The 27895-nt window shown below is 36.1% G+C and overlaps 1 protein-coding gene across 2 annotated transcripts in view; it reads right to left on the reverse strand.

The window, feature by feature from the left end:
* Positions 1-27895, reverse strand: part of LOC120626810 (cubilin) — a 127747-nt gene that overhangs the window by 5702 nt on the left and 94150 nt on the right. Inside the window, exons 3-14 of one of the 2 annotated variants that reach the window (XM_039894560.1) lie at positions 25767-25838; positions 13831-14005; positions 10430-10456; positions 8981-9192; positions 7976-8183; positions 6323-6531; positions 5372-5507; positions 4802-4912; positions 3838-4055; positions 3148-3376; positions 1653-1851; positions 903-1107 (exon numbers count right to left, since the gene is read on the reverse strand). In XM_039894560.1, coding sequence (XP_039750494.1) covers positions 903-1107; positions 1653-1851; positions 3148-3376; positions 3838-4055; positions 4802-4912; positions 5372-5507; positions 6323-6531; positions 7976-8183; positions 8981-9192; positions 10430-10456; positions 13831-14005; positions 25767-25838 — 2001 coding nt within the window. The remainder of the gene's footprint in view (positions 1-902; positions 1108-1652; positions 1852-3147; positions 3377-3837; positions 4056-4801; positions 4913-5371; positions 5508-6322; positions 6532-7975; positions 8184-8980; positions 9193-10429; positions 10457-13830; positions 14006-25766; positions 25839-27895) is intronic. The other variant, XM_039894561.1, reaches the window with a different exon arrangement.

The raw sequence follows: 27895 nt of genomic DNA on the forward strand, positions 1-27895 counted from the left end.
TGGTTCAATCATTATTTGACGGCCGATTGGCGCAGTTTGCAGCGACCCTGCTTTCTGAGTCCAAGGCCGTGGGTTCGATTCCCACAACTGTAAAATGCTTGTGTGATGAGCATGAATGTTTTTCAGTGTCTGGGTGTTTTTATGTATATTATAAGTATTTATGTATTATATTCATAAAAATATTCAACAGCTATCTTAGTACCCATAACACAAGCTACGCTTACTTTGGGGCTAGATGGCGATGTGTGTATTGTCGTAGTATATTTATTTTATTTATTTATTTTATTATTTATGATCAACTAACTGAAGTCAATTTGAAATTGGAAAAATAGAAGAATGCCAGTATATTAACTAACTTATTAAGTATTGTTAACTAGTTGTTGCCCGCAGTTATTATGGTTCTTTTAAAATCCCGTGGGAACTCTCGGTCCTTTCAACTAACTATATGCATAAATCAAGCCGATGGGCTGCTTAGTTAGAGCTTGAAGGAAGGACAAACAAACACACTTTTGCATTTATAATACCTCTTCCCGCGGTTATCGTACGAGGTGACTAAGAGAAAATAGCGGATAACGGGCAGCGGCGTCCTCTGCGCTACTACTACCATCTTCTGCGATCACCAACCCGTCTGACCAGCGTGGTGATTATCGGCAAACCCACCTTTAGGAGATCTTTAGCCCAGCTGTGGACTTTTATAGGCTATGATGATGATGATGATAATTTTAACATCGGGTTAATGTGCTTAATTACAGTAGGTTAAGGATTAAATGTTGTATTATGTTTTTTTTTAATTTGTTATTTTTTCACTGTGTAGTGTAATTGGTAGCAACCGTGCTACTGATTGTATTAAAAAAAAAAGTTAATTAATTATCTATAGAGCGTGTAGTGCGATATCGGCTTACCAGTGAGATGCCCCTCCACAGCGAAGTGGTCGAAGTTGATGAGCAGGCGTCGTCCGGGACGCGCCGTGATGAACCAGTTGCACACCCGCGACGCCGCGCCGCGCGACGGCGGCTCGTAGGGCTGCGGGTAGCGCGGTGACGTCACCGCGCCCCACGACGAGCCCGACACGTTGCCGCCGCAGTCGCCGAATATAGACTTCGCTGGCTACGGGACAGATCGACAGTGTTTTTAGAAACTCACGATAGAACTGGAAAACTGCTCTCCCCTGCCACCTTGCCTTATTAGTTTTGTCAAATTATTATTCGTAGAAGAAGAAGAAACACTTTATTGCACGTATACCAAATAAACAGTATGGATTAATTATACAGTAAGCAATGTAGACATGCAAAGGCGGCCTTATTGCTGCATGCAATCTCTTACAGGCAACCTTTGTAGGAAGGACTTACAGCAAGAGAACAGGATGGTGCCAAGAGTAATATAAACATAAATACCAAAATATATAGATAATTTAAATAAGTTATAAATATACAAATAAAATATACATAATATAAATAAATATATAACATACATAATATAGAGTAGTATTAAATAAATAAATAGTTAGTAAGTCATTTATACTTTAAACTTAAACTACCTACTTCTTCCGAACAATTAGATAAAGTATTTACCAAAGATATTCTCCCCCGATCGGGTAGACGTGTTCGTACAAATTTGACTTTTGGATATTGGGTTTAAGTGATTATTCTAACCTCAAAAACATATCGCGCCTTGAACCCCGACGCCACCGATTCATAGTCAGTGTGCAATGCGATGAGAAGGCCTAGGGCTCCGCGTGGGGACTGCAGCGGGCCAGGCGTGGCAGGCCCGCACCAGCGCCCCAACGGTACACGGCTGCCCTCGCGACCCGTCCACCAGGCCTCCACCCAATCTTCCATGCATGTCGCGCCGCTGAAATACAAGAACTCCTGCGTTAGCGATGCAAAGCAATTCCTTATTGTCTGCAATCAGTTTCTTTGGATATACTGAACACTAATACACATACGGAGACTAGAAAGACATACTAACACTGACAGATGAAGATAAAGAATCTTCAAATCCATTATATTCATATGCCTTGAAAATGGCAAATCTTTAGGTACCTTTCTGGCATTGTGTCAGAAAGGTACATCTAAAGATATCTCAGATAAAAGGAAATCAAAATTAATTTCCAACCACACTGAAAAAAATGAAAAAATAATTATTACTTAAAAAAACATTTACAGATTCCATGTAACCGATGGTACTCAAACTAGGTATTCCTGTTTCGTGGGTGCCTATTTACAGTTTAACAGTTTAAGTTTACATTTCTTTGTCACTCGAATAACAGTCGATTAAACAGTTCGTACAATACAAGCTTATTATTGATAAAGTTGCATTTTCTAGTAACTTTTTACTTATGTAGATATTATGCTAGACACAAAAAAAGTTTTTCTGTGGAATCATAGCTTAAGCCAAGCCAAGCCAGGAAACAAGTTTTGCGTTTGCCTGTTTCTCGGAACAATGTTTAATGATTTATTGCTTGATTCTTGGCAAAAGGATCTTAAAGACCCAACACTGCGTACTCGTACTCGAGTATGTTGGACATCTGGAATTCATTCCCGTATTCACTAACGACGCGGCAATGCCTAAGTAAGTAACGCCTAATCAAAGAAGATTCCTAGGCATACCTAGCACCGATCGATTTTTACTGGACCACTCAGAAAACCTAACTTGTCTATGAGTGATTGAGTACTTATTTTGTGTTTGTATTATCATATTTGTAATTTTTCGTAGAAGTAATAGTAAGGTAATTCGAGTGAAGGTTATTAAAAGAACCGAATTCATATTTTTCATCTGTCAAGTGTCCGTTTAGATGTAGAGTCGGTGTCGATGTCGTAACTTTAAATGGCGCCAAATGTAGTCATCGTCTGAAAGTTCTTCTTCTCCTACTTGCAGCTTGCAATCTATTGTGACGCCGCGCCGCTGTCTAGATGAGGGTTTCTAGACAGCGGCGTCAGCAGTTTATTTGCATCTTGTATTTTATACTTCCCCAAAAAGTTGCGACGAATCTCATCTAAGTCGAGTTAGTGAAACCTTTTTTTTCTGTACGCATCAATCAGTAGGCAACTGATTTAGACGTTTCGTAGGTTTAGTGAAAACGGCCATTGAGGTGTCCACAAACCGTCCTAAAGCAAGGATATCCTCAGCTGCCTGGAAAAGACTTACCCATACAATCCAGCTGTAGCGTTCCACGAATCAGCGCGCACTTTGAAGTGATCGAACACAACGGTGACCTGTTCGTTGGGCGTGGCCACCAGCGTGTAGGTGCAGTTGGTGCGCGAGGGGTAGTTGGAGGGGTAGCGGGGGGAATTGAACTCGCCGCGCTTCTTCGCTTCCGAACGATACGTGAACGCGCATTCGCCGTCGGGTGCCGCCGTGCCCGGCACACGGTATTCTGGCAAAAACAATACGCTGTTAAACATCATTTCTTCATTCTCAGACTATATATCCCATTTGGTCTCCTCTCTTATAGCAGACAGGGTATCTCAAAGCCCTAACACTGCTTCAATATTGGCTGGAATACGGATACGAGTTACCGAGATTTACCGAGTAACACATATTAGAGGTACCTAATACCAACTAGTACCAACCGACCGACCGATAGACCGATTAGACCGATTGGTTAACCGTACGTACTCATTGAGGAACTGTGTTAGGTTAAATCTTGTCCTGATTCCGGACTGGTACTGAAAATGCAGTTTGGACCCATCTCGCAAAATTTGGAAAAACGCCATACATGATCCATTATCGAACTACGAGGCAGTCGTTATCAGAACAGCACATGACACAACGGTTGAAAGTGCCCTCGATGTGCACCTGTAAATGATAGGAAGAATAGGGTCAGACCAAACTCACCAGTCTCAAAGGTGTATTTAGCCTTGAACCCTCGTCCCTGGTAGTCACCGGAGCTGAACACCATGACCAGGCGAGGTCCGTCAGACAGCAGGGGGGGAGGATACGGGGGTGGGCCCACCTCCCTCTCCCCGCACAATTCCGCATCGTGCTTGTCATATGAGTCTGTGGCCTCCTGGCCGCGGAGGTATACCTTCAGGTATCCATCTGGGCATGCGCTGCTGTAAGTTCCGAAAACACATATTTTTATACACGCTGGAGCGTGTCTATTTGTTTATTTGGTTGTTGTTTCAGTTCAACTTAACCACTGCAACGATCGTGAGGAAATTAGGCGCATATATAACTTGTCCTCGTTTCTTAGAAATGGATATTTAATTCTTTATGTCCCGGAAATGCCTTTAAAAATTGAGTTTATTTATTACCTATACATGACTTGGACTGATCTTGAAAATTGGTATTGACATAGCTTGCATTCGTGACACGGACATAGGATATTTTTTATCGGTTTCCGCGGGATTACGGGCGCATGAGATTCCGAAATAAACGCGGACAAAGTCGTGGGCTGCATTTAAACTTACATAAGTAACGAAAACTAATTATTATTAAAGCCATAGTCACGCTGAGTAGCCAGACTAATTCTTCGCGCAAAAAATGCTTTAAGATTTCTGTCACCCATAGGGCTAGCATGCGCACCACGAGATAGTTATCTCTACTCGTATTTCGTGGATTTCTATAGAGATAAATGAAATATTGGGTAGACATAACTCTCTCGTGGCTCGCATGTTAGCCCTTCAGATGATGTATTTCACCAAATTGTATTCAAGCGATTTTTAAAATGGGGACTGATAAACTCAATTTTCATGGACGCAATAACTTTACTGTTCAAAGACATAAAAGAACTAATAAAAGCTGTACGTTAAACGACATGTAACTTATAATAACTACTACACATAGCTGAGGCACTTACTCCGCTTTGGGGCTCTCTCCTTTTGGTATAGTTTTTGAAATAGAAAAGTTCTGGAACTCTAACCGGACTCTCTCCAAATTTTGGGAATCTTGCATACCATATATAAAATATCTGTAAAAGAGGATGAGAGAATTATGGAAGTGCATTATTATATATTATCATAATTATGATGATATTCATAAAATAAGTAAAGATAAGTAATGTAGTTAAATGTAAATGATTTCAAGGCTAGTTAAAAATGAGGTAGCAGGATACTATAATACAAAAATCCATAACACAGAGTGTCGCTGCTATAATCTATTCAGATAAATTATTATAATTTCAATTTAAGTTAGTTAGTACCTAGGTAAGTTTAAATTAAATTAAATAATCGTTTATAAAAATAATCGAGCCATCACCTGATAAACCATAGTCTATGACCAACACTTCGCGTTCAACACAGTGCCGCAATCAACATGAGGTTAAGCATCAAGTGTGTATTGTCGTAGTATATTTATTATATTGACTATAATACCCCATCTGCTTATATTAGTTGTTATATTAAATTCAAACGTGTGCAATTAAACTTACCTACAAACAACTTTTTGTATATACGGGAATGGATAATTTGGATGGTACACGAATCCTGTAGATTCTTTTTTACTAAGTATTTTCTGATCGCACTCCGAGCCCCTAATGTGCTCGGCGTCGTGTTTACTTATAAAATCTGAAAAAAAAAAACAATAATATACCTTTCTAAACTTAAAAACCTAGCCATAAAAGCCTGAAGTTTTTGTCGTGAATAATTTTATGCGCTTGCGCAAACACAAGTGCACTCTGTAATTCCGGTCGTGTCGGACGGCAGCTCCGACCCGACCGGAAAGAGATCAGGCACAGGACCTACAGCTTAGCGTGCTCCGAGCTGGAATACTAAGAACTTTTTGATAGCAAACCTAAAACCATTCCCTGGCCCGATCCGGGGATTGAACCCAGGAACTCGTGAACTGCAGTTGAGTAACCTCACCACTAGACCAACGAGGCAGAGGAATAGAATGATAGCAGACGTTACATATGCCAATTTAACTACTGTATCTTAGTGTTCAAAAACGCAAAAAGTGGTTAATGGGTTGACTTAATTTTTTTTCGTAACTCGTTCGGTCGTTATTTGAATAAATATAGAAAAAAAATATAGCTAGTAATCCGAAACCCCATTTGTTGACACTGCGTATTTTTGACAACTTTAGTACAGTTATTTCCACAAAAGTATTGATCTCGAACAAAAGTTTTTCGTTATTATGCATACTGTAACGACCCATTATTTATGGGTATGTAACATTTATATTATGGAGAAAATTTTGTTAAAGGCTTGTGAAGTCTACCAATCCGCACTTGGCCAGAGTGGTGGACTACCCTCCTCATTCTGGAAGAAAACCCGTGCCCTTTAGTCATCGAGGAAGCCCTGATAATAATGATGATGATGCACACCCCATCTGCTCAGTTACTCTCCAAGTTTTTGTATTAGATGTAGGTTTGGTAACTCACCTAACTTAACAAAACTCTCTGAAAACTCGAAGATACCCTTGAAACCGCGGTTCTGCGTATTGGCCGATCTGTGCAAAGTATAGAAGGTGACTAGGAGGCGCTCGTCGCTCGAGTACAACACTAGGTTGCGCTGCTGGCCGCAGTATGTGCCGATTACGGCCGACGAGTTGTCGGGCCCGTCGTACACGCGTACCCAGTCGAACGGGCAGCTGGAAAGATCACACAGTGTCGTTAAAGCCGCGCCACGTTAAAAGACCCTTAGTTTCTAGTTTAATGTTAACCTTTGTGGGTCTGAGTATATGCTTTTATAACATGATACCGAAAGTAATCCGTTAGTATCTTCCCATTATTATTAAGTAAAAATTAATTATAAAGCTAAAATTATTAAAATTATTAAGCTAAAAATAATCATAAACCCTAGGGGGCGAAGGCACTGAAGCTGAAATACAAGGTTTCTTAGTTTAGCTTCAGAAGCGTGTAGTAAAATAATTATTTAAGATTTCATGGATGCCCCATCCTATAAAATAATATTAGATTTACCATTACATACGTTTATGGAATGTATAAAAAAACATTTAATACATAGAGGTTACTATACTATTGATGATTTTTTTAATGTCAAGGTAGCCCGGAAGCAAGCCGCTCCGATTGTTAAATTGTAAAATGATGTTGGGAAAATGCAACTGCTGAGTTTCTTGCCGGTTTCTTCTCGGTAGAATCTGCATTTCGAACCGGTGGTAGAGTCACTACAAACAGACATACTTGACGTTTCAAAAGTGCTTATATTAGGCAAATTAAATAAATTAATTTTGAATTTTAATTATTTTTAATTTAACAAAGATTCAATTATTACGTAAGTAGATTCATTACAGTTACTTTTTATTTTGAACTTTCGACCATTTCTTTACAAGTATAACATCTCAAACAATTCAACTTCGGCGTAAGTGGATCAACGCTAGAATAAATATTAACTTACAAAGTTGCATGTCAAATCGTCAACCGTACCAAAACGAAAATATAGTTTGGCGGAAGAAATTTCGACCAATAAACAACGCACGCTCCCCTACTCGGTTCTAAGCCTAAAGGTACTATTTGTTATTTCAGGGTATCGCAAAAATGCGTTTCCTTTTTAAGAATAGACAATGTAGGTTGCTATATGTGTAAAAAAAAAACTAACGCTATCACCATCTAGACCTTTTGAAGGCTTCGGATGGGTGGACACAATTCATGTCGTCAAAAATAAGTTAAACAAAAACCCCCACCCTTCTATTGCTTACTTAGTACTGAATGGCTCCATATTTGAATAAAGATATTTTTGAAGAAGAAGAAGATGAAATATATTATTGCGCACAAACATCAAAATATACATAAAATAAAGTATAAACAAATGAACAAAAATTGTAGGCATGTAAAAGCGGCTTAATTGCTGCAAGCAATCTCTTACAAGTAACGAAAGAAAAGCTGCAAAAGAGCGAGATACTGCAATTATATAAAATATATACCTACATAAATAGATTCGGATTGTGCATATTTGTATTTCTCTTCTTTCATTTTATAATTATATATTATATATTATTATATAATGAAAGAAAAAAAATACAAATAATACATTGTATTTTTTTATCCTTTCACATCAGAATCAGAGGCACTAACTGTGGTCCGCCGAAAAATAGGTCGAAGTCTCGGAATTCGAGTCGAATGCGTTGGCCGGGCTGGCCCTTGAACTGGTAGTTGCACACGATGTCCTTCGGGTAGATTCCCGGGTACGTCGGGGACAGCAGCAGGCCCGTCTTGCGCTTGCTCGCCTCGATCACGAACGAGCACAGCGTGTTCGGCACCGGGGTCCCCACTTCGAACTCCGCTGTGAACATGAGTTCATATTTTAAATTCAAATTCAAAATTTCTTTATTCATGCAGGCCTATCTGAAGCATTCTTACATATATGTTAACATAATTGTAAGGGGATGGTGTTGACTTCGTTCGCCAACTTAAACCTAAAGCTACGAGGATTTCAAACGCGCCCTGCTCTAAATAGAGCCCAAAACAAACTTAGCCGTATAATTTTTTCGTTATCATTCTCACAGTTATCTCACAGTAAATAAAATTAAGGTGTCAAGTTAGAGCAATTCACACCCAAGCTTTTTCATCGTTTAAGTAATCCTTAACATTATAACAGTTAACAGAATCAGTACACTTACAGCATCGGCAGGAGACATTTTTTCACGGAGACCGGAAAAATGTTCTTCCACCGTTCTATATCAGTACACATACACTAATATGCGACTTATTAAATGCCCACCAAACCACATACCGCGTGGTGAGTACACTCCAAAATTATCTCTCTTAAGGAGAGGACAGTCCGCAGTGAGACGGTACATGCGGATAATGTCGATAATGAAAATGTAGACGGCCGATCGGCACATTAGGCAGCGACCCTGCTTTCTGAGACCAAGGCCGTGGGTTCAATTTACACAACTGCAAAAAAACTTCTGTGATGAACATGAATGCTTTCAGTGTCTGGGTGTTTATCTGTATTTTATAAGTATTTATGTATATTATTCATAAAACTATTTATCAGTCATCTTTGGGGCTAGATGGCGATGTGTGTGTTGTCGTGGTATATTTATTTAATGAGAAGATGCATGAGTGGTTACTCACATGCGTTGATGAAGCGATAGGTTCCTGCGAAAAGTGTAGGCGGCGTGTAGGTAAGATCGGTAAAAAATGCGAGCGCGACTGCGCGGTGAAGGGATACGCGGCGGCGTGGTGGGATCGGTCCACAGAAACGTCCACCGAAGGCGGAGTTGACTAGCTCGCCCGCCTCCAGCGACACCATCTCCGAGTAGATGTCCATGTACTCGTGCATGCACCTGCAGAATAGCCGAGCCAATAAAGAATACATTATTATTTCTTAATAATAATAATAATGGCTAGAATTTTGGGGTCGCAATAAGTTGGTTTACAATAATTCAAATACACTCCTACAAAATCTACTGTCAACGACAGTGTGCAAATCTTTTTGGATTCTAAGGAATAAGAATCAAACTCATTCGAAAAAAGAAAATTACAAAATGAAAATAATTAAGGAAATAATAATTATAAAACAAAGATTTCTAGTCAAATTTTAAATCAAATTGTCATTTAAATATTCGTTAACACTGCAGTAAGTTTTATCATTAAGGAGTATTAAAATAACTCTCCTTAAGACCTTGAGCGGCAATTTTTTATGGCAGCCTGGCAGTTTATTATATAAAGTTAACAATATAATCAAATTATAAAACTTTCTCAATAAGAAACTAATGTTATATAATACATTTTATCTTCTCTCATATCGTAAGATTCGACTTATGAACTTCATTTATATCGATACTTCAAAACGACTTTATATTGAAATACATTATGAATACAATAGCGAAATTTAAAAATAGAATTATATTGTATCACGTTTTTCACTTGACTCATTCGTTCTCGGCCAGTTTACTTGCCTTTACTTGTCGAGACCACATACTAAGTCGCCTACTTGACTAATGTAAACCAAGCAAGCTGTTATAGGTGAAAAATATTATGACGTAACGTAATGGCTGCGATACACACGCACAGCGAGCTACCATGCGAGTCAGTGCCGAGTAGCTGCAATACAGTAACTTTCAACGTACGGACCTATCTGATGACTTACTCGCATATGCGATGGGTTATATGGTTGGATAGTAGCACGCATCTGAGTTACTTCAACTTTTTTTTTGTTTTCGCTCTAATATCGATCTATTGACATACAACTAGACAATTCGAGTAGCTGCGTACTCTCTAACCAGTAGCTCGCACTGTGTAAACCTACCATATCGCATTTCCCACATTTTCGCGATTATTATCAATTCCAAAGAGAATCGGGGACCCTGACCTAATATATTGTTTGTCGAAGCTAAAACCAACAAATAGCCATTTATTCAGTTTCCGATGGACATAAATTGGAGATATTGTAGTAAATAAATCAGGTAGGTAGGCATTATCAGAGTCATGGTTCCCACAAAATGTTTGACCCATTTCCCAACAAAACATTTCAGCCTCCTTTTCTGATTTATAAAAAAAAATAGAGAAAGCAATACTCACGCTGGAAGCTCCCCCACTGCCGCTCCACTGAAAAGAAACAACAAGCCGTATTAGAATAAGTAATGAAAGCGAATGGTTTTGTGGAAAAGTTTCCGCGTTAGTTTGAATTGATGTCGTCGAAATAGGGTTTCTTATAGTAGACTAGCTTTTGCCCGCGGCTTCGCTCACGTTAAGTTTTATTTTTGATTTGTTAAATTTACTACAAAGGGTTAAAAAAAGGTCTTGCTGCTTATAGAAAAATATGAACGGAAATTACTTAGAAAATCAGAAACTTTCATATAAATTTTGATCCCCTATGAAATACGTATTTCTTTATTATAAATCGAAAACCTAAAATCAAAGTTTAATTGATGTAGCTTGAAAAATAAATTGATAAATGAAGATTTTTTTCAAACTTTCATCCCATATTTAACCCTGATTGAATTTAAAAAAATCCTTTCCTAGCGGACGCCTACGTTGTAATAACTATCTGTGTGCAAAATTTCAGCCCAATCCGTCAAGTGGCTGTGTGGTGGTAGATCAGTCAATCAGTCAGTCAGTCAGTGACCTTTGCCTTTTATATATTTTGATAATATACAAGTTATCAGCTGCTCAATAAATATTTTACGCAAAAAGGGTAGGTTAGGTATACTTTCGAAAATTTGTGCAGTTATGCTGATAATGCGTTTGGTGAAAATAATTGGTCATATACAATTACCAATCAAGTAATCGGTGAGTACTAAAGCAAAAATGATAACTTTTAGTTTTTTAATCGATGAAGTGCGTTTGAAATAAAAAAAAATATTTTCTAAGATTACGTTGACGAAACAGAGACAACTATTGCAATATCCTGTACAACCAATAGCTTGGACATGGTAATTATTAATGATATTATCACTCGCGTTTAGATGTAATTAATGTTTTAAAAGATAAAATTTAATTAAAAAAAAAATTAGGGATTTTGCATAAAATAAACTTCTTTCTAAAAATATAAGATAAAATTAAATTTATATTAAAAAAAAATGAATTAAAATAAAACGATAATTGTAAATAAGAAATGTGAATAATAAATGATTAAATGTAGATTAAAATTGTAGCTATATTTAATTAAAAATCGATTAAAATAATTTCTCAGCTTGAAATGACAGCTTAATTTATGTTATTTTTATTTATAAATAATAAAGACAAAAACAGGTTATATTGATAAAAAAAAATCTATTTCAGTTTCATACTCTATATTTAATAGAAGTGTGAAGTTGTTTACTCGAAACCTATTATGTCATTATTACTTTATAAAACTATTTACACTGTAACTTATAATTAATCTTACTTAAATTTGTATTGTTTATCGAAATTATTACAATTTAAATAATATTATTTGTGTAGCACCTGTTTTATCTATTTACATAAATAATTAATTAGTTAATTCTTTTCTATTTACAATTTAAATTAACTATTTATTATTATTAAAGTCTTGAGTATACTTACTAATTAAGAGTATTATTGACTTTCATTAAATTACACTTACAATTAAAATTACAAATCAATTTTTTAGTACATGATCATGTTATTTTAAAATAATAATTATAAGTTATTTTTTATTTTATTGCTTTATTTTTATTTTCAATAACAAATGATATATTTGAAGTTAGCTGATTTGCTTTTTAAATAAATTATATTTTTTTGTTTACAAAAGAAGGTTAGTTATTTCTTTTATTTTCTTATTTAATATAAGTTGTAAAATAACTCATTGAATTTAATGAGAAAACATTTTATTGCATTCATTGCCGCATATAAAATTTTGAATCAGTTGATCGCTATAGAACTTAATGCATTGAAGCGCTATATGATGGTGATATTTAATAACATGGACATCATATTTACATTCTCCGTGGAAAAATACATGGTCATACCAATTTTTATGACAATCGGTTGAACGGGGCGGAAGTCGATACTTGACAGCGCCGCCTGGTGGGGAGTTACATCAATGGACATAGCATTTTCTTTTTCTCCGAGGAAAAATACATGGTCATACCAATTTTTATGACAATCGGTTGAACGGGGCGGAAGTCGATACTTGACAGCGCCGCCTGGTGGGGAGTTACATCAATGGACATAGCATGTTCGTTTTCTCCGTGGAAAAATACATGGTCATACCAGTTTTTATGACAATCGGTTGAACGGGGCGGAAGTCGATACTTGACAGCGCCACCTGGTGGGGAGTTACATCAATGGACATAGCATGTTCGTTTTCTCCGTGGAAAAATACATGGTCATACCAATTTTTATGACAATCAGTTGAACGGGGCGGAAGTCGATACTTGACAGCGCCGCCTGGTGGGGAGTTACATCAATGGGCATAGCATATAAACCTTCTCCGTGAAAAAATACATAAGCATACCAATTTTCATAATGATCGGTCAAATAGTTTCTGAGTTTATCGATGGCATATATACAAACATCCTCTTGTATATATATAGATTTATGTGACGGTGTAGGTACTTTACTGGCTGATATTATCGATGAAGGACGATACTTCCGATACTTACATAACTCTAACTATTCTAAGTTATATGCTTGCATCAACGGTGAAGGAAAACATCGTGAGGAAACCTGCATGCCTGAGAGTTCTCAATAATGTTCTAAAAGGGGTTTGGAGTCTACCAAACCGTATTGGGCCAGTGCGGTGGACTCGTTGTGGCGCTTATCATTGTGGGAGGAGACCCGTGTCCTGGACTGGGCTGGTAATGGGTTGATGTGATGATAATGCTGATGATGATGAAGCTGAACTGATGGAAAGTAGAAAACCATCGCCTATAAACAGAGCAACGTTTCGTAATTCCAGGAGTATTCCTGAATTATGAAGTATTGCCTGCAACGTGCCGCCCTGTGTCCATCAATCTGAGGTGTTAAGCCTGTAATTGCATCGGCAACTACGCCTTGAAGACCGGAACACAACATTGAAAGATTTGCTGCTTTGAGCCAGAAATAAAATGACAGTAGTATTTCCCCGGACGAGCTCTGTTACAAAAAGATTACTAGGTACTCTTAAACTACTAACGATGCTGCTATAACGAGCTTATAAAAAAAGCGACTTTTTAATCTTTTTTCAGACTTGTCCCACATCTGCAAAAATTTTTTATGCCTTACAGTTTCTGGTTCTAAAAAAAACTTTTGCAGGACTAGTCTGAGTTTTACTGCCAATTAAAGTTTAATCGGTAGTAGTACAAATCTTTCTGCGGAATTAATATTCATATAATCCGAAATTTCATAGATTTTTATAGATTAAATTGTTTATTATTAACATCGGGCGTAACACAACTGCCAAGCGTGGTGATTATGAGCTCAGCCTCCCTCCCCTTGGGAGAAGCCTTTAGTCTAGCAGTGTTATCGATGAATAAAACATTAAGACTGGCACTTACTCTGGCGGCTTGCCCCGGAGGTCGAAGGTGCGGAAGTCGACCAACACCCGTTGGCCCGGAGCCGATAGGAACGTATAGAGGCACTGACGACTGTGATTGCTGGGGTTGTGGAGCTCGGGCGCGTGATACGTGCCGTTCCCGAGTCCGCCGCGACTCACGAATGTACGGTCGCACTCTGAAACGATTCAAACATTCAAAATCAATATTAGTTTTTTTTGGTGTCGTGTGCTGACGGCAGACAGTTGTCACCATCTCTTCTTTTAACGCGGCTGCTCTCCACAATGTTCATAGTAAGGGCGTTTTAAGAAATTAAATGGCAATGCTTTAATGGTGAAGGAATACATCGCGAGGAAATGTATAACTCAATGTTATAATGTTCTCAAAGGCGTAATATGAAGTCGAACAACCTAGCTAGCGTGCGTGCGTAACTTAGCCAGCGTGACTACTAATTAACCACTTCTCATTCTGAAAGGATGTCTCCTTGTCGTAGGCCGGTAATGGGTCGATAGTGATGAAACTATAAAATATTACCGTACCGTGTGGTGACGGCAGATCAGAATACAGTGGTCACCCCCGCGGGTGTAGAATTATGGGCAAACTCCCGCTTTTATTCCAAGACTGTTATAGTCAATTGATGATAGTTTGTATTTCATTTGTTTTAAGTTCAAATGAATGTTTTGCTTTATAGGCACTTTGAAATCACTAAGTCTGTCCATTTGAAGAGACTCTACCACCATTTTAGGTGGTACATACTTCCGAATGTTTACTATAATTCTGTCGGGATAACAGTGGAACCATCTGCTTCCAAATACTTAGTAATATAACAAAATTTAAATGGAATAGTAAAATCGATGTACCTAATAAATACGATGTAATACATTGTTTCAAATGTTAAATTTACAGTTCATTAAAGCTCCAATTAAGTGTTCTTAAATGAAAAGGATGTGTTTATTGACAATGAAGGAAACCAACCCTGAGTTTGGAGTTTAGTCGAGCGAAGATTTCATGTTATTTTCATTCACCATTCACCATTACAATCAGTCTATTAATGTCCCACTGGTCGACATAGGCCTGCTCTTTCATGGGACTCATAGCACATGCTCGTAATATACAAACGAGGCAGTAATCATTTTTCAATGCCAATATTTTTAAGGGCAACTAGATGTGCAAGGTATTATTAAAACTCCTTGATTAAACTAACACCTTTTCAGAAAAAAATTGTCGTAATCTTAGAATAAAGAAAAATCAATATTTCCGAGGCCGAAGTGAGGCCCTTTTTAGAGGCCAGCATTAAATTTCTTTGCGAAAATTTTGTATCAAATTCGTTAAATATAGATTAGAAACAGAAGTTTGTTGATAATAATGATGGAGGAAATGACAAGAATTCATTTAAGTCGAGGAAATTAATCGAGCAAAGGAGCTGCAATCAGTTTGACCCATCTTAGCGGCGATACAAACTCAAGATAACGACTAAATTGATTAAGTTGTGCACCCGACATAAAATAGAAACTTGAAGAGTTAAAAATGCTTTAAACTTTAGATATATATATATTGTGATATCATTTTAACGCAGGTTTAGCGAAACCAGTATATGTTGTTCTTGCGTTAGAGGATAAGCACACTTCCACTACTTTGTTTGAATGTTGCCAATTTCAAGTCAATAGTATCAATAGCTACGGTAACACTAATTCAGTCAACGTATTGTTCATTTCCAATATATTCACTGTACCCCAGCAAGCACGTTATTGCATAGACCTTATCACTGATACTAAGAATTATTTTTCTGGTGAAGGTAACACAGCAAAAAGCATTGGCAAATTGACGATTCGTGTTCAACTTAAAAGATCTTGTAGTAATTCGCAATATTGACAAATAATAATAATAATAATAATAATTGTCTTTATTGTGTCTCATTTACAATGGATTCTTATAATCTAAGGAACGGTAACAACTGTGTTAGTTAGAAACTGTGTTACAGCTATTAACGCCCACCTCCGGGTTTGCTTAAAAACAAAAAGACTAAAACAAAGAAAAATTAAAATATTACAACTAAAACAATACAATTTACAATTTTATAATGTACGTGTTCGTGTATGCGTATGTGTGCGACAGTGCGTTTGTGTATGTGTTTGTGTGTGTATGCGTGCGTGTGTTAGTGTGTGTGTGCATGCGTGCGTGTGTGTGTGTGTGTGTGTATGAGTGTTCGTGCGTGTATGTACGTGTGAGGGTTCCGTGGTTTTGAGTATGTTTTACAAGCAAGATCTGCAAAGTTAGTGCCTTTAATTTGAAGTGACGATAGTTTCCGTATCAGTATAGGACAGCGTCTTAAGCCACTTGGTAGTATAGTATTTACAATTTCTGTGATTCATCGGGTATATTTTTAAGAAGTGATTTATTTTGTTGTACAATATTGGACTAGCATAATAGAAATGCCTTCTCGCAAGTTTGGTTCTACAGGGTTTGATCTGGCAAACTTTGTCCGACCTTCTTTTATTTAGAAGTGTGTCAGGAACAAAATGTAATAGTTTATGCTTTCGTATGATAACTTGGAGAATGTACATTTGTCTGACCGCTAAGACATCACATTTTTCATATAACTCACGCGATGGAAAAAGGGTTGGCTTCCCAAGCATTACTTTTAGGGTCGCTCTTTGAGCTCGTTCTAGCCGTAAAAGTAGTGTTTTTCCGCAGCTTCCCCAAATAGTGATGCAATAAGTTAATATCGACTGTACAATAGCAAAGTACACAGTTTTTAAGGTGTTCATGTCGAGTATAGGTTTTAAGTTTTTAACTATGTATATCATTTTCCTACTTTGTCCAATTAGTTTATTAACATGGGGATCCCATGACAGTGTGTCATCAATAATTACTCCCAAATACTTTATTGAACTAACACGTTCCAAAACATTACAACCACAGTTAGCAATTTTAAAAGCACATGTATGGGCTTTTATAAAGAACGATACATTAGGTTGTGTATTTCTTTTCAAAGAGAAAGTTATATATTTACTCTTGTCTAAATTTAGTGACACCCTGTTAGATGAGAGCCATGCCATTATTATTTCCAATGCCTTTTCAGAAGTTTTCTGTGTGTCGATCCAACTTATACCCCGGACAATTAAAGCCATGTCATCTGCATATGCTACTATTTTAACATTTTGCAGGGATATATTGCATAGTTGGTTGATGTAAATAAGGAAGAGCGTTGGACCTAGAACACTTCCTTGGGGAACCCCGTACGTCAGGATCTCATCTTTGCTTATGCAGTTTCCAATTTTGACGCATTGAGTACGATTTGTTAAATAATCTTTTAGTATGCTTAGTACCATTCCTCTTATCCCGATTTCCTCCAATTTTTGAACTAAAATTGGCACAGAAACAGTGTCAAAAGCTTTCGAAATATCAAGAAACAAGCCTATCACTTTCTCCTTCCCGTCAAGGCTTTTAGTTATTTCACCAGTGAGCTCTAAAATAGCATCTTCTGTGGATCTCCCACTTCTAAAGCCAAATTGATGCTTAGACAGCAAATTGAATTTATTTAGGTATTGGATAAGGCGATTATTAATAATTTTCTCAAGAACTTTCGATATAGCAGAAAGAATAGCAATTGGACGGTAATTATTAATGTTGCCTCTGTCCCCGGTCTTGAAGATAGGGTGTATAACCGCTCTTTTAAAGACAGAAGGAAAAATTCCCCTAGAGAAGCAACTGTTAAAAAGATGTGAAAGGACAGGTGCTAAAATGTGTCTGGCTTGTTTTAACACAGAACAAGGGATGTTATCCCAACCCGTAGCACAATCTCCACGTAGTCCAAGAATGACACTTTCAATTTCTTCTTTATTACAACTATATAGAACCATGGAGTTAGCTTGTACTACAAACTGAAAACAAGGATCATATACTCTTGAGCAGTCATTCGAGGCAGCTACATTTACAGCTAGACTTTCACCAATACTTGCAAAAAATTTATTGACAGTATTGAAAGCAGTGTTGTCATCACTAGATATACCTAGTAGTTCTGTATGGCTAGTCTTGGTCAAATCCAGGTTAGCTACTCGTTTAATTAGGTTCCATGTGGCTTTAGGCTTAGATTTATTACGTGTAAATTCATTACGGTCGTATTCCCGCTTAACTTTTTTAATAAGGTTGTTGCAAAAATTTCTGTAGCGTATGTATATATTTTTTTCTGTTTCATCATTTGGATATTTCTTTGTTTTTCGAAATAATTTGTCTCTGTGGCGCATGCAACGTAAAAGGCCTTGCGTGATCCAAGGTTTAAGAATTTGCTTTTTCTTGGGAATTATTACTGTGCGCGAGTGGCTTGCAACTATAGTAGTCAGCATGTTAACTAGAGTTTGTGCATGTTCTTCTGGTTCTTCAATATTTAGTAGCATAGAGAAATCAGTTTTCTCTAGCGTTGTTACCACTGCTTCCATGTCAAATCGTTTTACAGAGCTGATACCGTTAGTGATACTGATATCTAGATCACAACACAATATCACCGGCGAATGGTCAGTTATTAAGGAGTCGAGCACAAGAGTAACAGTCTTTTTATTTGTTTTTAATATAACATGATCCAAACAGCTCATATCACGCGTGGGGTAATCATATGCCGGTAACATGGCGTGAGATGCTGTAACATTTAAATATACGTCAGAGTTTGGATCTTTACTGTTGGATGAAATGTTAATATTTAAATCACCAACAAGTGCAATAGTACTAAAGCGTTTCAGATTCGTTAAGACATTGTCTAGGCTGGATAAAAAATTGAATATGTTTTTGTATGAAGGGGATCGATAGATGGCAATTATAACTAACTCGTTACGATATTTTAAAACTAGACAGTTTGCATCACTAAAAAGAGGTTCTTCCACAGTTATATCGAGGCCATCCCTAACATAAACCACTACACCGTCGTTTTGGTTCTTAAAACTAGTCTTGTAAGTTACGAATCCCGGCAACGATGGTAGCAGAGGAGATTTACTCAGCCAACATTCAGTCAATACAAGAACATCAACTGGTGAGCCGATGCGTTTTAGAAGAATAGTTAAGCTGTCGAAGTTACAGCTGATACTTCGTATATTCACATGCAACAGCATTATTGCTTTGTTATACTTACTCATATAATAGGTACATTGTTCTGCGCTACAACGATAAGAGTTTGAAATTGATAATAGATTTATATCGTTACCTATCTGTATTCGATCATCCATTTTTAAAATGGAAATTAGACATTGGAGCATTTTTATAGGAGCTTTTATGTTGGTAAAATTTATATAACTCTACTGAAATATTAACAAAAAAGTTTCGATTTAAACTGTGGGAAAGTGATTTGCATATACATGGTACAAAAATATATATTGAGTAGAATATCGTCAAAGGCAGTTGCTCGCTTGCGTAAAAAGAATAATAATATTATATTTGTTTAAGTGTAATTTTTGTGAATTGAAATGTAATATGAGTGTGTTTTGTAAGGGTAAAAATAGTTTTAAAATGACTAAAGATATTTTCCAGAGTGTTTTTTCGTTTAGTTGATAGAAATTTATGAATTAAAGCAACAAAAAATATAGCTAAGATAACAGAAATGAAAATTTGCATTTGAATGAACCAAACGTTAATATAGTTACAGGCTTTGTAAGTTAGTCATGCCGGCATTTCTTTTAGTTTCAAAAGTTCAGTTTCATCACGTATACGCAAATACTTCTCTCCTTCTCTCCTACGTAGAAACACCTTACCGTTTGATACCCAACAATACCGATAATCTTTAGTTTTAGCAAATTCGCGGGCTAAAAAGAAAACTTTCTTAACTTTAAATGTTAAGTTCTCCGATATGAATATTGGCGTTGGGGTATTTTCTATTTTTAAGAACTCTGTGTCCAGGCGTTGTTTTTTATTGTATATTCTATACATTTTAACAATTTTTTCTTTTAGAGTAACGCTTGCCAAATCAACAATTATAGTCTTACGGGTTTGCTCTCGGGAGTTTATGCGAAAAATGTCATTTATGTCATGAGGTTGCAAAGAGACGTTAATTTTCTTGCTAATGTTAATTGCGGTGTTAATCAAACTATCTTTGGTTTCTGTGTTACTTTGTGGTATATTTCTGATTTCTATACATGTAGTTTTCGACTTTCGCTCAAGAGTTTCTAATTTTTCTTCCATTAACTGTAGCTGATGTAGGTAGTTTTTTCGTTCCGATTGGAGGTCATCTATACGTGTATTAAGACTGTCGCAGGTATTTGACAAAAAGTCAATTGAAGTTCTCATTTCCGAGTTTTGTTTTAAAACCTCTTCCATCTTATTATACATTTTATTAAATTTTACATCTTGTTCTGTTTTAAATTCTGTAAATAGATTTCTCATTTCCGACATAAAGCTTTTAATTTCAACACTTATTGTGTCTCCCGAGCGTTTGCGCCTTATATGGAAGGGTATGTTTGGTGTATTTTCATACTCAAATTCCATGTCTTTAGGTAAGTTTTGCTCTGACAAGCCTCTTGAGAAAGTAGGTACATCACCCGTCGGTGGTGGAGTACGATTAAGCGGCATGATTTAACAATAAAAGTACCAGGACAGTATAAGTGTTCGAATGGTCACGCTCGACAGTCGCACAGGCGAGGTATTATGCGAAGTACTGCAAAATAGTGTCGTCCTTTTCTGTCAAGTCAAGCGGCCGAGTACTGTTTTACTGTCGCGTCGCAATTTTTAAACGGGCAACAGTCTGTCTCGACGCGATCGTTGTGTACGTATGTGTGTATTGGATCACTCACTCTGCTTTTTGTGTTGGTCAGTTCCTAATAGTGGCTCTTGTAGATTTATGCACTCCTATTTTTGGTTCATGTTTTGATTAAGTAAAATAATTTAGATTCTTGCAAGTTACTAAAATAAATATCAACACGTCTATACTCCACAGAGGTCCGGAGGGAAGGGAAATAAAAAAACATTTATCATCTGCAATAAGTGAAGCTATAGAATTTAGAAAACTAGAAAAAACTTTAAATAGCTGTGGACCAAGCAGACGCCAGAAGACACCTTCTCAATGAACTCTAAATCGTTTTCCGAGTTGGATCTTTTTCATTGTGAAGTTATTACAAACGGACAAAGACGCATCATAACGGTTGGTTTCGATCATTGTGTAACGAAACGTTCAGAAGGATTGCAATTATATAAAATAGACGTAAAACGTGACGATAACAAAAATGAACTTAAGCAGGATAAAAATATGTACGTTTATCATATTTTGTGGTATAAAGTAAACAAAATTATGAAAATGCGAGATAAAACCAATCCGACAGCGTTGCAGTGCAAATAAAACCCGTAAACAACTCACAACATGCGGGTGAATCTGTTAGAAAACCGGAAAAAATATAACTTGTTCTTTTTATGTTCAAGCTTTTTGTTTTACAAAAGGGAGATATGAAATGTTACGTTGACATTTTGCTCAAAGTATTTGTTTGTGTAATCTTGTTTTCTTAGTCGAAAGCACATCGAGAGGCATGATTTTTGTTCTAGAGTCTGTCGTATTTTCCATAGAGTATAATTTAGAGCGTTTAAACCGTGTGACTATTTTCACGTAACAGAAGGAATTCAAAATTTTATTTTTGGATTCTTTATCTATTTTTTTACGATTTTCGAAATGAAAAAAACGTTTAATTTATCTCGTCCTTCCTAATTTTACGTTCCCGGGATTACCGCGTTCAATCAAACCAAAAGTAAACTCTTCAGCTTTTATTAGGATAGATTATTTATGTTATATATATAGATACTTTTAATAGGATAGATATTAATTGTATAATAAAGATTTACTAAAGAAGGTTTACTACAATAAACCTTAATGCCTGAATGATTGGAACTGTTTCCCAGTCACAACAACTTCTTCATTATCAGATTCGCGTGTGATTCACTGCTGGCTGGCCACAGACCTGATTTAACGATGATCTACGAAGCAAACAGGACCCAGAAGGCTTTTATTGATCTGCTACCCAGCATTTAGCAAAAAAACTAGTAAAATTAAGAATACAAACATAAAATATCCGTCTTTATAAAGCAAGAGAAAAATTTTCAAAATTCTTGTCACATTTTTGTTTGATGTATTTCGTTTCATAGAACAACTGCCTTTACATAAATAAGACAAGAATTTCCAAGACAAAAACGCAAAGCTTTAAGGACCTACTGTGGGTGGATTTAAACATTTTGACAAATTTTCCCAAGAACATTGCCTAAATAATTATTTTCAACTGCGTACAATTTCTGCTTAGTAAATTTGTGTAATTCAAACTTTCATTCCACCGCGTTGCGTTGCCCTCCCACGAGAATTGAGGTATCAACTGAAAAAAATATTATTTTAGAAATTAGCGTGTTCTTAAAAATAAATTTTGACCCCACTTCCCCCTTTCCCTATTCAACATTCAGGCCCCTCGCCTTAGGAGTAGATTTTTATAAAACCTATAATGCTCATTTTAGTATTCTACTTATAATTATCGACTTAACTATGAAATTCATCGATATAACTTTAAAAAAATAAAATATATTTAAAATATGAAATTAAAAATATTTATTAAAGACAAAAGGTTTTTCAAATCCGACTGGAAGTTTCAGATATTAACGCATTCAATATTGTTATTAATATATAAATAAATAAATATACAACGACAATACACACATCGCCATCTAGCCACAAAGTAAGCCTAGCTTGTGTCCTAAGATAGCTGAACAAATTTTTTATGAATATAATACACATACATACCTATAATATATGGATAAACACCCAGACACTGAGAAACATTCATGTTCATAACACAAACATTATGCAGTTGTGGGAATCGAACCCACGGCCGTGTATCACAAAACAACGAACTTTTTAACATACCATATATTTATATTCTTCTTTATTAGTATAAATTTAGGCGGTCGCAATCGTAAGATTCAATTAGTATCAAAACACTGTATGGACTACAGTGTTTCGATACTAATTGTAGTCAAGTTGAAAAGAAACTTATTTTGTTTAAATTAATAAAAACATCTATCAAAGCCAGCGCTTCTTGCGGAGAGTTTGTGAAATTAAAATTATTTGCATAGAATTTGTAACATTGATCATCAAAATATGAGCTCCATTTAACTTTGATATAAATTTATATAGATCTTCGGAAACTACTCCACATTGATGATATTGTGAGAGTACAGACAAACTCGGGTACATGTGCGATCGCGCGGGGCGAGGCACCTTTAAATAATTGTCGTAAAAAAATAATTTTTTCAAACTCCACGTGTGGTAGGGTACGTAATATCCCTTTCATGGCCATTATAACTTTTTCGCAAACCGCACGTGCGGCCGAGGTTCGCAGCGGACTTAATTATTTCTCTCATTAAAAAGGCTTAGGGAGAACGTTTTTTTTTGGAACAAATGACCTCTGAAAACATACGTAGAAAGAGTAACATTTTATTTAATTGGATTGTAGTTAGTTGTCAAAATAAAGGGTGCTAATTGCATTAATTATGGTTATTTGATTGCTCTTACCTGAATCAATGGCCATCTAAATTCTAAATTCCGACCAGAGTCAGAGTGGCTTCAATCAATTATTCGTCAGTAAAAGAGATTAAATGACGGATTTTCTACCTATTCGATCGTGTTAAAGTTAATTACGATTTGTATGGAATGGCAACAGCGCCATCTAGTGACTGCCGATATCGTGTAAATAACCTTGCTGCAGGTTATACAGGCTATGTAGATCCCTCAGTATTAAAGCCAGTAAAGGTCATTTCTCAGACCGCAATTACCGGATGATTAGAATATCTTTGCTAGTAATATGTATACACTCCTTATAGCTCTCAAATCTAAATTTTTAAATTATTTTTAATTGCTAAAAATATACTTCTGAATGAGAATATACTATATCGCGTAAACAATCAAACGACGATGAATAAAGTATAAAAGAAAAGACAAGATTAGAGATGAAAACTCGTCCCGTGTCTTACGTGTACAATGGTAAAAGTTAGAAAGGAAAACGAGATCAAATAGTTATTTAGCGAACTCTTAGAAATGTGTCCTGTAAAATAAATAAACGGGCTATCTTACGACGTTCCTCGTTGTATTCGGATTAAGGCTTTTGGAGGTATATTCTTTGTGTGAATTCCTTCGCAAATGCTGCCAGTCCTATAATCTACACTTTAAAGAAGTATTCTATTTCTTTTCACGCAGCGTATTATATAAGTGCGACGTTTTTCCACCAACTTATAGAGAGACGAAAAATATAAGGTACGTTTTGTTAATTGTATTACAAACAGTACATCTTCTACTAGTGTTTCTGTACTCTAAACTAATAGTAAAATTTTGTATTCACGAGTGCACAGCGTCCTGCTTAATCTACCGTATATTAGGTATGTATCATATTTATAATGAATGTAAAGCTCAGCTCATCTTATGAATCAAAAATGCATACAATACATGTCAAGAAATGAGCAGTGTCTTTGGGTATATAATGAAATCTAATCTATTTAGGATAATAAATATTAATCTTACGCATAATATTAAAGCATTCATTCGCATAAAATTATACAAATCGCCAAAAGCGTTAATATCGTACTTATCCATCGTTGTGATGATTGTAATTTCTATAAAATATACATGAAGTGCGAATATTACTAGTGGTTAAAATAAATGTTCTTAGAATTTCTAAGTTCGTTAATGAGGTGTTGAGCGAGGGGGCTTGATATTGGATTTAGGGCAAGTGTTCTGGGAACGGGATCAACTCAAGTACAGTGTAACTATGAGGAAACACTACGTGTAAGTTGGATTTAGATTTTTCTAAATAAAATTTTAACTGTGCATATTTTGAGCTTTTGGGGAATTTACGGATTTTTTTTTTAGTGTCCACATTTGTTTAATAAGTAATAATGTTATGTTCTTCAGCCCAACGATGTCATGTCTGTCTGTGTGTTATGTAACTATATAGCTACATGCTCTTTTATTATTCTGGACTGGATGTACCTTACAAACGACAGCTGAAATTTTCTCCTCATTTGAATAGCCAAATGTCACAAACGAGTATCTCTTGAACTCAAATAATTCGAACTTTAGTGCTATATTGGCACTGTAAGAGTGTCCACTATGGCAACAGTAAATTGGAAACGGACTGTCCAGAGGAAATAAAAGAAGCAAATGCTTCTTTTGATATTCCATTAACACTTTAATTTTGTAATTGCAAGAAGACAAGGTATGAAAATTAAGCTTAATTTGCTATACTTCGCGAAAAGCAAGAGAATCTGTATGGTGTAATTTATAATTTCACGTTTCACGTTTCGCTCCTTTACGATGAATATTATTCATTGTAAAGGAGCGAAACGTGCGTAGAGTGTACATTGCCGAAAATCTGTTTGGTGCTGAGTATAAGGATTGAAGAAATTATAAATTACACCATACAGATTCTCTTGCTTTTCGAGGAGTATTGCAAATTAAGCTTAACTTTCATAATATATCATGGATTTCCGCAAAGTAACGCCTGCTTTTAACCAAGAAGACAAGTTGTTTTATAATATCAGGGACAGTATATCAGAACTTTAACAATTTTGTTTTAACCTTAGATATATAATGAGAGTTGTCGGATGTTATCGTGAAAAGTCTTGACATAGCAAGCGTCAACTCACTGACACACTTGCTACTTGTAGCGTAGCCCAGTGGACCACAAAGTATCCCACAAAACCTTGCTTGATGAACCGCTTGATTTGGAAAGGCTAGCAGGAAGCAATGATTCGAATAAAATAACTGTCTCAATATACACCCGCCTTTAGCCTGTGACCAAATAAAATAAGTAAAAAACGACGGCGAAACGAGTGCTTTAAACGAGAATAATGATTCAAGATTAAAAAAAGAGCGCATGACGCCGTTCCGAGATCCTACTGAAGCGTATATATGAATTGTACGATACGAATAGACATACTTGGGAGCTTAGTAGGCGAGGGTTCGGCGATCGAAGCCACACTTGAGAGCTCCGTGGTCTCTCCCGCGAGCACTGCACAGAAATAACAAACATTTAAGCCTCGTATTCACTAGTATACATTTTGCATCCATACACGATTTCCTACTACAAAATATTTGAAAAAGCGCAAATCTCTCCGTCTATCTTCCTCCTTTAATGTAATAAATCGCTTTAATTTTACATTTTAAAATGACTTCTTTCAACCATTTTCTTTCATCGAGTTTAGTGTACCTATGTAGTTTATTTGTAGTTAGAACTTTAGCATACGTTTTTCGGTGGGACCGAGATTGATTCCCGGCACGCACCTCTTGCTTTTTGGAGTTATGTTTGGTTTGTGCAACAAAAGATCATTTCTCATAGATTAAGTTAAGTTATATAAAACCTCTTTTGTATCCTTTTTTTATTTCTTTATAAGTTATTGACTGCAATTTCATGTGATCTAGAAGGTATTAAAGTTAAAGCCCTAATCGGTTTCAACGCGGAAAGCTGAATCGCTTGCGGGCACGTCTTTGTCGTATTGATTCGGCTTGTCCGAAACTGAGTTCTCAGAAACACACTCTTGGAAATGTACACTTTTATCTTAAACAATTTTTTACTGGTGAATACGCGGCTTTATTGATCCCTTTTGCTTGTTTAATTACTAGCGGGCTTCGAAATATTTCCAGTGAAAAATTCAAGGTATTGTATATTTTTACGAGTTTGTTGCAATAACGTTCAGTAAGACTACTTTAATTTATAATTTACAACTCGACTTCATATTTTTATTTGAACTTATATCATGAAGAATCGTTAATGGCGGTGTAGTGAGTTATTGCTGTAATAATTCCATTCATTAATTCACTGTAGAAGGCTACGAAGCAGTAAACCGTAGCGCGTCGTAGGCAAAAGCTACGCCACTAACAAGAGCATTTCAAACTAACATTAGATTTTGTAGGGGTCATGTAAAAATAACACTGGTGTAACTTAGTGTTTTCGGATTCGGATTTCAAATTTCAAAACTAGTTTTAACATTCTATAAACAAAAAACAATATCGAGTTTTAAAATAGAATCAAATTATAACGTTAACAAAATATAAAATAAATATTGCAAGTTATGTTGCTTAAATTTCTTAAGCAGAAAATTTTGCCATCAGTTCTTGCGGGATTCTCCTGGGTTGAATATGCCTACTGAACCGTTGCTGGAGTCAAGCAAACAAAATTCAAAAGAGCTTTATAAAGAAGCTTATTTAAAAACAACTTTGATGTTATATTTGTATTTGAAAACGGGTGTTCTTCATAAATTTGCAAAGTGTTCGAAGTATTTGAATTTTGAATATCAGTCATTAATTTTATTAAATGAACTTGGCCCGCCCTATCTAAGCGTGGAATTCGGCAACTTACTCGAGCCTAACTTACAAACAAACTTAACTGATTAAAGTTTTGACATTGTAAGGGTGGAAACATTCTTATAACGTGTTACCCAATACAACGCAACGGCAAATACACGGTGCGACATGGTATTTAATAAAAGGTTATGTAGAGCGATTATCCTTTATCCTTTATTCAATTAGACATAGATATTTTAGAATGTATGCTATCGGAAAGTCATTTTAACTGCGATAGATGGCTCACGTGACTTTTGTCGTAGATTGCCTGACTAGTTCTGAACCCAGGATAGTCATAGTTAGGCAGGTAAAATTAAAGTTTTTAGGCATTAATCTTAATTTTTTTTTTATAAGTAAACAATAAGATAATGACCTTTCTTTTTAATGTTAAACTAAGTTAACCCAAAAAGATACATTTTATTGACCACCGGGACTCTTTTAGTTTTTAAATTTCACCACATGTCCTTGACTGCGGCTCACTTGGTGACATGTACATTAAACTCATACTATACTCGGTTTATACGCTGCATCATAACGAGACCCAGAATCCCGGTATGGTAATAACTAGCCACCGCCGAAGCCTCCCGCTACACAGGCTAAGAACATCTACGTTTAAATGGACAGTTTTATATTCAAGTCCAATCTTACGCAATCAGAAAATAAGTTCAGGAAGAATTATTTTAGGCTCTTGCTCAGATAAGTAGGTTAAGAAAATAAGTTATTGCT

The sequence above is a fragment of the Pararge aegeria genome, chromosome 10, assembly GCF_905163445.1.
Source record: "Pararge aegeria chromosome 10, ilParAegt1.1, whole genome shotgun sequence".
NCBI classification, from domain to species: domain Eukaryota; kingdom Metazoa; phylum Arthropoda; class Insecta; order Lepidoptera; family Nymphalidae; genus Pararge; species Pararge aegeria.